This window comes from Vombatus ursinus, unplaced genomic scaffold, assembly GCF_900497805.2.
Source record: "Vombatus ursinus unplaced genomic scaffold, bare-nosed wombat genome assembly UNPS02014798.1, whole genome shotgun sequence".
Lineage (NCBI taxonomy): Eukaryota > Metazoa > Chordata > Mammalia > Diprotodontia > Vombatidae > Vombatus > Vombatus ursinus.
The window spans coordinates 36611011-36624328 of record NW_020954576.1 but is presented as its reverse complement, the minus strand read 5'-3'; the positions used below and the strand labels follow the sequence as shown (position 1 = coordinate 36624328).

The window sequence follows — 13318 nt, the reverse complement described above, 5'->3', positions numbered from 1 at the left end:
CAAAAGACAATTGACTTGCCCAAGGTCACAAAACTAGGAAGTGTCTGAGGCTGGATCGGAACTCAGGCCTTCCTGACTCCAGATCTGGCACTATGCCACCCAGCTTCCAAGAAAAGTATAAATAGAATTCCATTTTATAAATCTGCTAATTTTATAAATCTGCATAATTTTACAGACAAGAGCTAATATTTTCCTTTAGTTGTAACATATCTATGATATCTCCAGCCATCACAGATTTGAAAATTAATTGGAAATACTGAATATTAAATTAAGTAGATGGCAAGGTTAGGAAAATGTTGATATGGGGTTGCCAGTGGGGTATGGCTGGATCAGAAAGGCTGACCAGTAAGTAGCAGGTAGACTCTTCCCCTTTGCTTTCTACCTCTCCTCCTCCCCTAGCTGGGGCCAACGCAGAACCTATCAAGGCTACTTGACTCCTCACATGGCTTGAATGAGGCAGGAGTCACCAATGCTATTCTGTTTGGTGAGATGGTGGCTCAACATCCCTTGCCATCTGCTCAGCCACTGCTTGCTAAGGTTCTCCCATCTTCTTTGCCTGTAAGACTTAAAGACCCCTGGCACTGCCATCTGACCTACTTACATAACCTAAGACCCTCTGGGCCCTGCTAGCTGCCCTTCTATCAACCCTTAGGACTTCTGGGCTTTCCCATCCTTTCTTTTATATGTTGTCATCCCTAATTAGACTGTGAGATTTTTGAGAGTAGAAGCTATCTAGCCTTTTGTATTGGTATTCCCAGCACTTAGCACACTGCTTGACACATAACAAGTGCTTAATAAATGCTATTCATTCATTCACTTCCTACTCACCTTCTTTTTCAGTGGTGAAGCTGATCCATTCTGAAGCAGTGCTGCCCACCAAGTTGTATGCCACTACCCTCAGCTTATAGCTGGTATAGGGCTGTAGATCCCCAATGCTGGCACTCTGACTTTGTCCAGTGTACTTGATTTCTGTTGGCCCAGGAGTACAGGGTATTTCTGTAGGCAGGGGACATGGAATATAGAGTTCCAGCTCGTAACTAGAATGAAGAATGAAGATGACATTGAGAAACCTCTTGTGATGAACCTAACTTGAAATCCCCTAAAACACATTTTTTAAAATTTAAAAACATTTCATTCTGATTCTTCTTTATGACATGACTAACATGAAAATAGGTGTAATATGAATGTATACATAGAACCTATAGCAAATTGCACTCCATCTTGGGGTGGGGGGAGGGCAGGGATGGGGAGAAAATTTGGAACTTAAAATCTTACGGAAGTGAATGTTGAAAACTAAAAATAAATTAATTAATTAAAAAAATTCTTTTGATTAAAGCACAAGCTCTTTGAGAAATCATTTCTGAGGAACTTACCTATAAAACCTATTTATCCTAAGCAAAGAAAGCTGGAATTGAACTTCAATTGTTTTCAAGGGAAAACATTATCTTCCAAAAACCTCCAGTAGTGGTAAATGCCAATTAGTCATTTGAATTTAGTTCTTCCTTGCTCCAAGTTCAGTGTCCTATTCTTGCCATGATGCCTCCAAGAAAAGACTATAGCTCTGGGATTCCCAGGCAGAATTCTATCCAAATATGAACCAGGCATGACCCTGCTTTGTTTCCAAGATTTGGTAAGGTTGGGTTTGTTCAAAGTGGTATGGACAATGACTTACCTCCTCCCCTCTTTTCCCCTTTCCTTCCTTCTGTCTCTGTTCTTATTCTCTTCACACCCCTTCACCTTTCTGTTTTGTTTTCACCAGGAGAGGGTTGAATAGAAAATCCAAAATATTCAAAAAATATTTTCAAAGTAGTAAATGTTTCCCTTTTGATTAGAAAAGGATGATCACAGTGTACTCCCTGGTTTCATGGATGTGTTCATTTCTAAATCATTTTTTGTTTTGTTATTTGTGGGGGGCACCAAGAGGAGAATAAGGAAGACTGAAAAGCAAATGAATTATCTCATACCAATCAGACAATACAGGATATTTTCAAGTGCACTGCTTTTTGAGAAGAATCATCTGAAAAGTGTTTGATAACATGTTGACCTAAAATCTTAAAGGAACAGAGGCTATGGAGGTGGCCTGAGAAGTGACTTTCAGAGAAGTGTGGTAGATTAGAAAGAAACATGTTAATCAAGATTTATGAATGATCTAAAGCATTGGACTAAATTGATAATATTTCAGAATCACTGAGAAAGGTAAAGAACTGTATCTGAATGTCTTCTTTAAAGGAATGATACATAGAGAATAATTTTTAAACATATCATTTAGTTATAATGTAGTCAGTCATTTTAATAAATAATACGTTTTATAAATCAGATTTATATGAACTGATACAAAGTGAAGCAAATAGAACTAGGAAAATGATATACACAATGATTACAACAATGTAAAGGGAAAGAACAACTACAACAAATTAAATGAAACTGAAAAATGTGAAATTATAATAACCTAGCTTGGACCCAAAGAAGAGATATGATGAGACAGCTCTGTCTGCTCCTTTGTAGAAGTGGGAGGGTCTATGGAAGTGGAATACTGAATATAAATCAGACTTTTTAATATGTTGGTTAAATTTTGAGAATGTTTTTATTTCTCTTTTTTTCTTTATAATAAAGGATAAGTCTCTGGAAGAGTGAAAAAGCAGGGAATACAAATGGGAAATATAATTGATATAAAAACAAAATATATCAATAAAACTTAATTTTAAAAAAGTACATGTAGGAAATTATGCTTATTTATATTTGAGTTCAACATACTTCTACATGTCTATGACCAATAATAATAATAATTATTATTATAATAATCATATGAGATCATAAATATATGGACTTCACAAATGTTCAGGCTCTATGAAAATGTAAACTAAATTTATCCCTCAATACTTCAATGGATTTATGATCTGATTAATCTCTATTTTCTTGCCAGTGATGCAGATCATAACAGTTTATTGCGTTTTTATTCTGTGCAAATCTTATCCATATTTAGGTCTTGCCTCAACAACAAACCAAAGAAAGATGGAAAAGATCTGCAAATGTTTTTGTAAGAAACTATCTTCACTACCAAAAAAGTGGAATCACTACACTTGGATTCTAAAATCACAAATCCAAATGTGATTGAGAACAGGTAATAGAAATGGCATTAAAGAGAACAGAGATGATAAATGCAGTTGAATTGGATCAATTGTACATTGAGGAGATTCATGCTGGAGGTGGCATGATTTTGAGGGCATTCTGAAGAAGGAGAAGATATTAGTCTGTGGGAAAAAGTCCTCACTTATACTGAAAAATGGTGACTGAGAGAATATCAAAAGTGACTGTTCTATAATTCTACTTTTACATATATAATGAAATTTTTATGAGAATCATACACATATAAGAGCCATAGAACAGTACAATATGTGAAGAACTAGAATGGAGTGTCACTCAGAGGGAAATGGAGAAAAAGATGAAGGTTGTGACCATGTTTCCACACTAGGAAGAAGAGCTGGAGTGAAAGATGTCATCAAATAAATGTATGCTCAGTGAAGATGAGCAGGTTATGTGACTAGAGCAATGGGTAACCAATGGAAGGGCTGGGTACTCAACTGACAGCCTCTTGATATCATGAGAATGTGCAAAAGACCCCTGGCATGTTGAGGGGACACCCTGGGATGAACTTATCAGAGGACAAGCACAAAAGTTGTACAGGTTGAACAGTCATATGGTTGTAATATTCATTGCTGGAGGAGGCTACCATATCAATAAGATCAAAGATCTATTTGAAAATTCAAGACTATAATGATCATCATTGTAGGCTTTTGACCTTTTGTGTGGTGAAAACCTCTTTAATATTGAATCTACTGGGAGACAATTGTGACTTTGATTGTAAGAGAAAGAAACATTATCACTGGTGAAGGATCCAGTAGGGAGATTCCACTTCTAAAGTAGTTAACCTGGGAAAGAAGTCATGTTCTCCTTGTTCTTTTTTTTTGGGGGGTTGGGCAATGGGGGTTAAGTGACTTGCCCAGGGTCACACAGCTAGTAAGTGTTATGTCTCTGAGGCTGGATTTGAACTCAGGTCTTCCTGAATCCAGGGCCGGTGCTCTATCCACTGCGCCACCTAGCTGCCCCCAAGAAGCCATCTTCTCTACAGAGACAATCTTTACTTCCCTATCAGTTTATATGTAGGAGAGAGTATTGTTTCCTTCTCTTTTTTTTTCTTCAAAAGGGTTTGTTGTTCAAGCCTGTGGTTTGTTCATGGAAGGGAATATGGCTTAATGAACTATAAAATAAGGGAACTGGGTCAGGTGATTTCTAAGGTTTCTTCTAAGTCGAGGTCTTATGATCTTATGAACTCATGAAGCAGTGACCTTGACAAGTATTTAACCAGTCTCTGCTTGAAGGTTTCCAATGTGGGGAACCCACCAAGTCCACAGGTAAACAATTATTTTTCTACATAAATCTAGTTAATTGTTAAGGACTTTTCTCATGATATCATGGCTAAATTTACATCTTTGAAATTTCTACTCCTTGCTCTTAGTTCTGCCCTCTAAGACCAAACAGATCTTTGAATTCCTTTTGACAGCTCTTCAAAAACTTGATGACAGCTATCGGGTCTCCCTTGAGTCTCCTTCTCTGCAAGCTAAAAATCCAAAGCCTTGCTTTTTTTTTTAATCTGAAACCTTTATGATTCCCCTTGTTCACATTCTCTCCATCTTGAAATTGCCTTGTAATTTTTTTTTTTTAAATTGTGGACATTATAGGTGAACACTAACTTTGGAGTTTAAATATTTGTTATACTTTTGGCCTTCAATGCTGATTTATGGCATCATCAATGAAAATTTGATATTGGGGAACTATTTTCCTATGTAGAAAATGGATTGAAAATCCCTGCCATTTATTTACCTAATTTTAATGTTGTGAAGTTACAGTAATTTTGATGCCCATTTGTTCAGAGGCTGACTTCAGATTTGTTTTTTTCTTTAGTAAGTGCAATAAGTCAGAGGGTTTTCATTTACTTCATGATAACACAATGGCAATGGGCCAATGGTGGATACAAAGAAAGATACAGGTTGATTTTAGACTGCTCTGACTGAACTAAGCAATTTTGTCAAAGATCTGGTTTTCTTCTACTTGTCAGATTTGGATCAGGATATATCTGATTTAACTTTCAAAAGTTCTTTAATTTCCAGCTTTGATTGCTGGAGAAATGACATCAGAGATAAGTGACATTATGTTCTCTGTGCGTATAAATCAGAACTTTTCATAGACATTAATTACCAATGCTACTTTACTTAGCTTCATCAGGATGTCTCAGTAGTTTATGCAAAATAAAATTAGGGACATCTGTGTTCATGTATTTGAAATAAAGTATTTTGAAGACATTGAAATTCATCTTAGTTATTGTGTTAAATTAAAATGTTACTATCTTTCTTATTTAGAGATGATTTTGTTGAATGTTAGAATGCTTATATTTTAGAAATTCTATAGGAAATAATTTTGTTCAACTGTATCAGTGGCTTTGGTCAACCACATTCCATTTTTCTATGTTTGTATCAATCCAATCTATGAATAAAGGTTTCTTTGAGGTAACTGTGTGTGAATGTAGTTAGGCACATGTCTTTTGTCTTGTTATTTTGCTTCTGGCCCAAAAGTAAAGCATTTCATATCTATTTTGCATATATTTTGCATATGGCTAATATGCTCATGTTATTTTCCTTAGTAAAATGTAAGCTCCTTGAAGATAGAAAGTGTTTCTCTTCTGTATTTTTATTACCAGAATCTAGCCTCATGCCTGGAGCATAGTCGATCCTCAATAATTATCATTGCTAAGTTGATTTCTATCTACCTTTCAACAATGCCATTGGGAGATGATGGAGGATTCCACTGGAAGTAGGCAGTCCTGGAAGTCAAAGTCTGGATCTGGGGAGGGGGCTGCTGAGAAGGTGGAGCAGGGTGAGTAGTCAGTTGAGCCACTGGTCCCTTGCTGCAACAATTGAAGCAGGTACAGGCTTCCACCCCAATGGAATAAGTAGTGAAAGGCTCCAGGTCATGGATTGTCTGCTGGGTGGCCATACCTTCAGACAACTGTAAGAAGTCATGAGAAAAAAAACACATATCAACACATGTTTATTATGTACGCAAGGATACAAAATGGTAGAAGATGCAAAATTTAGATAAGATTCAGTCCTTATTTTCAAGGAACTTAAAGACTATTTAGAGAAAGACCTAAAAGCTAGGTGGTGTGTAGTGTGGATAGAGCCCAGGACACAGAATCAAGATTTGTATTCAAATCTTGTCTCAGATACTAGCAGTGTGACTCTGGTCAAGTCACAACCTTTGTCTGCCTGCGTTTTCTCATCTGCAAAATGTGGGTAATGATAGCATCAACCTCCTAGTTTTGTTATGAGGATAAAATGAATTAATATTTTTAAAGCATTTTGCAAACCTGAAAGCTCTATAAAAATGCTAGCTATTATTATTGTTACTGTTATTGTTATTATTATGTTAGATCAAAATACCACTATTTTCTGCTTGTAATCATAGGATTTAGAAGTAGAAGAAATCTTACCTATCATTTAGTCAAATCTCCTTATTTTACAAAGAAAACGGAGGCCAAGAGAAATCATCTGTGTTAGGTCACACACCAATAGCAGGTATTTGAAACAATGTTTGAACTAGATCAAGTACTCTTGCTACTGTATCAGGCTTGAGAAAGAGAGTAAGAACATTAGGTAAAGCACTACATAAATACAAGAGTTTATTATTATGTGATTTTGAGGAATTCAAGTCCCAAATCAGGAACTTCATCTATAAAGCACATGGATTTAGACTAGATGATTTCTCCAGTCCCTGCCTACTCTTTTATTCTATTATTTCCAAAGTGAGAGTTTTTAATCACAGAAGTGAAATTCTAAGGGATGCTGGGTCATTTCTTTCTCAAGAGGTATTAAGTTGTATCCACATGCATAGGAATAAATTTGGTATAAAAGCAAGACTGTTGTAAAATCACAAATTGCTAGGGACTTCAAAATTCACCTAATCTACTTTGGCTCCGATGGGACTTCTGAGGAGTTTGTTTTAGCCCTCTATTTATTTTGGTTGTTCAATACAACCTGTCTTTGGCCTGTCTTTAGATTGCCTAGAATAGGTAGCTGATAAGGTGACTCAAGGAAATGGGGTTGTGGGACATATTTATCAGTTGCAAGGAATATTTTCTTTGAGCAGCTCTACTGCCGTACAATCTGTCACTGGCATCCATAAGGAAGCTCATCTTCTGTGGGTACTGTAGTCATGATTTGGGCCTATTACCTAGCTGGCTTGTATCTGGGTGTTGGTTCTTGGATGACCAAGTCATCTTTTTGTTTACAGTTTCAAGTCACTTCTCCTCATGCCCCAAACTCATATTTTTATTAGAGCTTTGGCCATGTGGCAAAATAGATTGGTTAATGTTTCTCTTCCTTTCTCTGTTCCTGGTGGGAGTTGCTATTAAATGAACAGGGAGATGAAGAAATATTGGGTACATGGTATAAGGTAGATGTAAAACAAATGGCTTGGGTCAACCATAAATTGAATGATCATTCCTCTGAACAGTCAAGACTTAATTATCTAAAGCAGAATGTTGTAATGGAATAAAGTTGCACAAAATAACTCCTAATCATTGCTTTAATTTCATCTTCATTGTTTCTTTATTCACCCTTTCAATTTTCTGACAGTGGTAATTTTTGATTTTCTATCTTTTTAAAAATCAAACTAGCCAATGGTTTACCTATTTTTTCATAAAATCAGCTCATAGCTTTTTTTTATTATTTTTACTTTTCTACTTTCAGTTTTATTAATTTCTCTTTTAATTTTTTAGGATTTCTATTTTTATTGTTTAATTGAGAATTTTTAAATATTTGTTTTTCTAGTTTTTTTTAGTTGCATGTCCAATTCATTGATCTGCTTTCTTTTGTTGATGTAAACATTTAGAGAGGTCAATATCCCCCTAAGTACTTCTTTGGTTGTGAATGTTATAGTGGAAAGAGCTCTGACCAGAGTTCTAGGAGCCCTGTGTGTGAATCCTGGCCCTGCCATTTAGTAAGTTAGAAAATCTTACGGTGTTCTTGAGAGAACAAGGGATTCAGAATCACGAGCTTTGAAGTCAAATCTCCATTCTTCAACTTGCTACCTGTTTGACTTTGGGTAAGTCACTCAGCTCCTCTGAGACTCAGTTTCCTCCTTTGTAAAATGTGGGTAAGGTAGACTCCGAGGTTACTTCTAACTCTAAATCCTGAGAGACAGTGTCTCATAGTGAGTAGAGGGCTGGAGTTGGAGACAGGAAGATGTCGGTTCAAATCCTGCCTCAAACATTGTGTTTGCCCATGTGACCTAAGGCAAGTTACCAAAACTTTTTTTTTCTAAGCCTCACTTTTCTCACTTGTAAAAGGAGTGGATTGGACTAGATGGTAATGATGGCTCTTCCAAATTTAAAGTCCCAAATCGCTTCACCTGTTTGAATGTAGTTTGTAGAATGGGGATAAAATGCTAGACTTTGAGAAGCAGAACTCCATATTTTTCATAACTTTGCCAGCAAGATGTAGAGTTTTCTCCTATTTGACTTACTTTATCAGGCTTCTGAGCACATTTAGGGGCACTTTCATACTTAGTATCTTCGGATTACCTCACATTAATGACTTTCAAGTTTTCTAACCCTTCCAAACAATTAATTTGACTTGGGGAGTTACTCTTGTCTTTTTAGACAAAAACTTAGTTAAGTAATCAGTTTTGCTTAAATAAGCAGAGGGCAATTGAAAACATGAGGAAAGAAAGAAAGAAAGAAAGAAAGAAAGAAAGAAAGAAAGAAAGAAAGAAAGAAAGAAAGAAAGAAAGAAAGAAAGAAAGAAAGAAAGAAAGAAAGAAGGAAAGAAAGAAAGAAAGGAGGGAGGGAGGGAAGGAAGGAAGGAAGGAAGGAAGAGAGAAAGAAAGAAAAAGAAAAAGAGGGAGAAGGGGAAGAAAGGGAGGGAGGGAGGAAGGAAGAAATAAAGAAAGAAAGAGGAAAAGAGGGAAGAAAGAAAGGAAGGGAAACAAAAGGCCTATGTAGAAGATATGCTATAGCACTAATGTACAGGGAAAACAGTAACACAAGACATACACCCCACTTATCTAGAAAAAAACAAGACATTAGGTGAAACAATGCTGCAGTGAGCAGTGAGTTTTGTAACAAAAGAGTTATAAATATTGCAAGTAATGGGATCCAGTTATAATGTATTAACAATGATATTGTGAAAGATATGTTGGCCAGGGTAACTTTGTGTGGGCTTTCTCTATACTGCGTCTTCTATTAGAGGATTCAGATACTCACCACCATCTCTGTCCCTCTGGTGTGGTTAGAGAATAGCCTGTAAAGACTCACAATACCATTGGGCTTCAGGGGGGTGCTAATATTGACCACAGCTTGAGTGGAGAAGACAGCATGAAATTTTGGAGCTTGGAGGCCTTCTGGTGGAGCTGGGCCTGTTTTACGCTGTGTCCAGCTACTAGGTGTCTTTCCTGCTGAATTTCCGGACCAGACCTCCAAAGAAAAACAGGCAAGTCATCGAGTCATAAGCAAATCACCCTTGAGTTGAAATGAAGTGAAAACAGCATAAACTTTGGGATTACTGCATGATGTTATAATTCAGTAGTATAATAGACAAGTTATAGGTTCAAAGACAGGTGGTATACTCATACTGTGAGTGACCCTTATTCTTTTTATGCAGAGGGCATACTAACACAATGGATCCTTGATTCAAAATTCAGCATCTTGAATTAAGCTTGATTAAAAATTGCCTGTCTCCGAGAGCCATGCCAAGTGATTTTGTCAGCTTCCCTCAACTGGATGGATCTGCAGACTACATAAAACTCAGCAGTTATTAAACATGGTCCCCACCAAATCTGCATGAAAATTAAATTTTCCTTTCATCAAGAAGGGAATAAGCATATGGAAGGATGCATAATCTTATTTATCAAAAATCATTTGTATAATTAAACACGAATATCCTAAAAGGTTGCCTTAGGTCATCATTTGCATGAGTAAGTAATTTGTAGAATGTCAGGTATAATAGACAGAATAGATGGATGTGTGAGTGTATAGGGTTAAATTAGGCTCAATAATAGCCAACTACATAGTGATCAATCAGGATGATAGATCTAAATGGCAATACGAGAAGACTGTCCGAGCGATTTTTAGTATAAGGATCCCTTAGTAAGCTTTCATGTTGAACAATTCTAACTTCAGTAAATTTTTTTCTCATTCAATGTCTTCTCCACTGTTTTTTTTTTTCTTTTAAAGTTTGCTCCAAGCTTTTAAGGAGAAACCCAGGGAACATTTTCAATTTTATAACATGCAGGTTCAAGGGACATCAAGCATTAAAAATAGGAGAGAAGTCGTCAGTGACAATTTTTTGCAGTAAGAACCAAAAGCTTCTTTAAAATTCATTTTTAATATCATAGTGTTTGAAATTAGTTTTGTTCCCTCCCAGAGCACTATTTAGGATAGCTGGCATTTGTGGAGTGCTTTGAGGTTTGTAAAACACTATATGTTATTTCATTTGATCTGAGAATGCATATTTCTATTCACTGTGGACAATATTCTTTAATGAAGTGAAATTTCTGTTAAGCTTAGTCTCCAATTCAGTGGTTTTCAGACTGGTGCTCAAATGTATTTATCTAAAACCTTCTTGCTGATAGAAAGATTCACCAGCAGCACATTCAAGTATAATGATAATATTTGATATTCATATAATAGCCTCTAAGGTTTTAAATTAAGGACAGCTGTGGCACAGTGGATAGAGCGCCTGGCCTGAGATCAGGAAGACTCACCTTCCTGAGTTCAAATCTAGCCTCAGATACTTATTAGCTATATGACCCTGGGCAAATCATTTAACCCTATTTACCTCAGTTTCCTCAGAAAAAAATGGCAAGCCATTCCAGTATCTTTGCCAAGAAAACTCCAAATGAGGTTACGATGAGTCATACACGACTGCAACAACTCATTTATGGAAGTAGTGGCATCAATAAAGTCACATATAGCATTTTGTCAGTCTCAAGGCCTAAATTTCATTATGGAGCCATAATTTTTCCTTTAGTTCTTAAAAATTTATATGTAATTATAAATACTGTACAACTTCATTATAATATTGGTGTCGGAAGGACAAATCCCTTCTGTGTTACTAAGTACAATATGTCCCAGAGGGTATAGATGCATAAAATGTTGGTGCCAAAGTCCTCAGACATCAAGTAGTTTCTCATTTTTTCTGTATGTATGAAGACATACTTTGAACAATCCAAATAATATAATAATTATTATATAATCAATATTAACAATAATTGCCTAACAAAATAATAATTATATAATCAAATAATAATGAGCCTTGTTATAATGGTATTAATTTATATAACTGCATATGTACATATTTGTATATATACATATTCACATATATCCATACAAATATATGGAAGAAAGTTGTGTGATTTTGTCAAGGTGGGGAAATCTGAGAATGAGAGCTTATCATCGGCAAAGCAATCTTGATTTGTCTGTTGCCTAGTAGGTAAGTCCCAGGGGTTGAGGCACACAATAGTTAAGTAACTTGCTTTGGGCTCTGCAATAATTAAGCATTAGATAAAGTATTTGAAAGCAGGTCTTCCTAACCCAGGACTCTGCACTAGTGACACCTCAAACCAGTGATCTCCAAAGCGGTAGCCAAGTCATGCCTCCCGGGGAATGCAGATCAATCACTTGGAGGGTAGGACTTATCTCCAAAACAATCACACCTACCTTTTATCTGCCAACACTCTCCATTCTTTCTTTTTCGGTTTCCAGCCTCTTCAAGTATGGTCCCATTGTTAGCTCCCTAGGAAATTATAACCTAACTGCTACCTCACTACTCACTATAGCTGCTGTGAAGCTGCGTTTGAAGACATCTCCAACCCACCCTACCACCCCCAGCATAAACAATGCTGTGCTGCAGATCATCCTTTACCAAGAGCAGTTGCCTCATTCTCCACTCCTCTTTCATTTTGGGTAGAAAAGAGTGAGTCACACAGAGACTGTTTTTGCCATTCATATTACAGACGTTCTTACGTTGCCTTTTCCCCAAACCCACTCTCCCATCTGAACTTTCCTGTTACTGTCCATGACACTACTGTCCTAGTAACCCCTGTTCTCTGCCTCAAAATCATTTTCAGCATGTCACTCTCTCTCATCCCATATCCAGTCATTTGCTAAATCTTGTCATTTCTACCTTCACAGAATCTCTTGCATTTTATTGCTACTCATGTAACTATCACCCCAGCTCAGATCATCATCTCCTTTCTCCTGGATTATTGAAATAAGAACCTAATTGGTCTTACTGTCTCATCTTTCCCTCCTCTAATTTATTCTTCACACAGCTACCAATTTAAGAAATGATTTTCCTAAAGCACAGATATGACCATGTCACTCAGTAAACTCCAGTGGTTTTGTACTGACCCTAGGATCACCTTTATCTTATCCTTTTAAATTTCTATTGTATAAATGTTATGACATGCATAATTATTAGCACAGTAGCATTATACATAATTTATAAATAAACACATAAATAAATGTATGTAGGCTCAAAAATTCTTCACTGATAGAAGTGCATGATCAGAAAAGTACGGAGACCCATACCATATATCATACTGCCTAGTATGTATGCTTACATCACGTAAACATATAAACACATTTCTTAAGACTGGCTGACAATAGGTATTTTCTATACACATATCTCTTCATAGATTGATAGAACCTCTAGCAAAAAAAAAGACTAGACAGGAAAAGAACATTTTTGTCCATTAGGATATATAATAACAGGGCATGCGCAGGAGCAAATGTCCTTTTGTCTTTGATGGAAGACCTTCATGATACATTGCTATTTTCTTTTCTTAAAAAAAAATAATCATTCAATTTGAGATCAAAACAACACTCATAGAAATCAACATGCATATGCAAAATAGGACCAGGGCATTTACATGAGCTTCAGTGAAAATGGATAGCAGTTAGAGTGTAGAGAAAGCTAGAATGAGATTAATGAGAGGCTGTGGATTTCAACAAAGTGTTCATAAAGACTATGTTTTTATGACATTAAAATACCCAGTTGAAAAATAAAAATGTTCATCAATAACCTGAATGTTTTGTTTAAATAGTGAAAATATCCTTATCCCCAAATCATTGGGGATGGAAGAGCTACAGGATCATAGCTTTAGAAAAGAAAGGGTCCTCAGAAGTAATCTAGTCCAATCCTGTTATTTTACTTACGAAGAAAACAAGGCCCAGAGAACTTGCCCAAGGTGACATAGGTAA

General features: G+C 36.2%; 1 protein-coding gene across 1 annotated transcript in view; it reads right to left on the bottom strand.

The window, feature by feature from the left end:
- USH2A (usherin) overlaps positions 1 to 13318 on the bottom strand; it is a 944914-nt gene that overhangs the window by 25859 nt on the left and 905737 nt on the right. The window contains exons 64-66 of the mRNA XM_027871555.1: positions 9320 to 9529; positions 5825 to 6063; positions 829 to 1037 (exon numbers count right to left, since the gene is read on the bottom strand). Coding sequence (XP_027727356.1) covers positions 829 to 1037; positions 5825 to 6063; positions 9320 to 9529 — 658 coding nt within the window. The remainder of the gene's footprint in view (positions 1 to 828; positions 1038 to 5824; positions 6064 to 9319; positions 9530 to 13318) is intronic.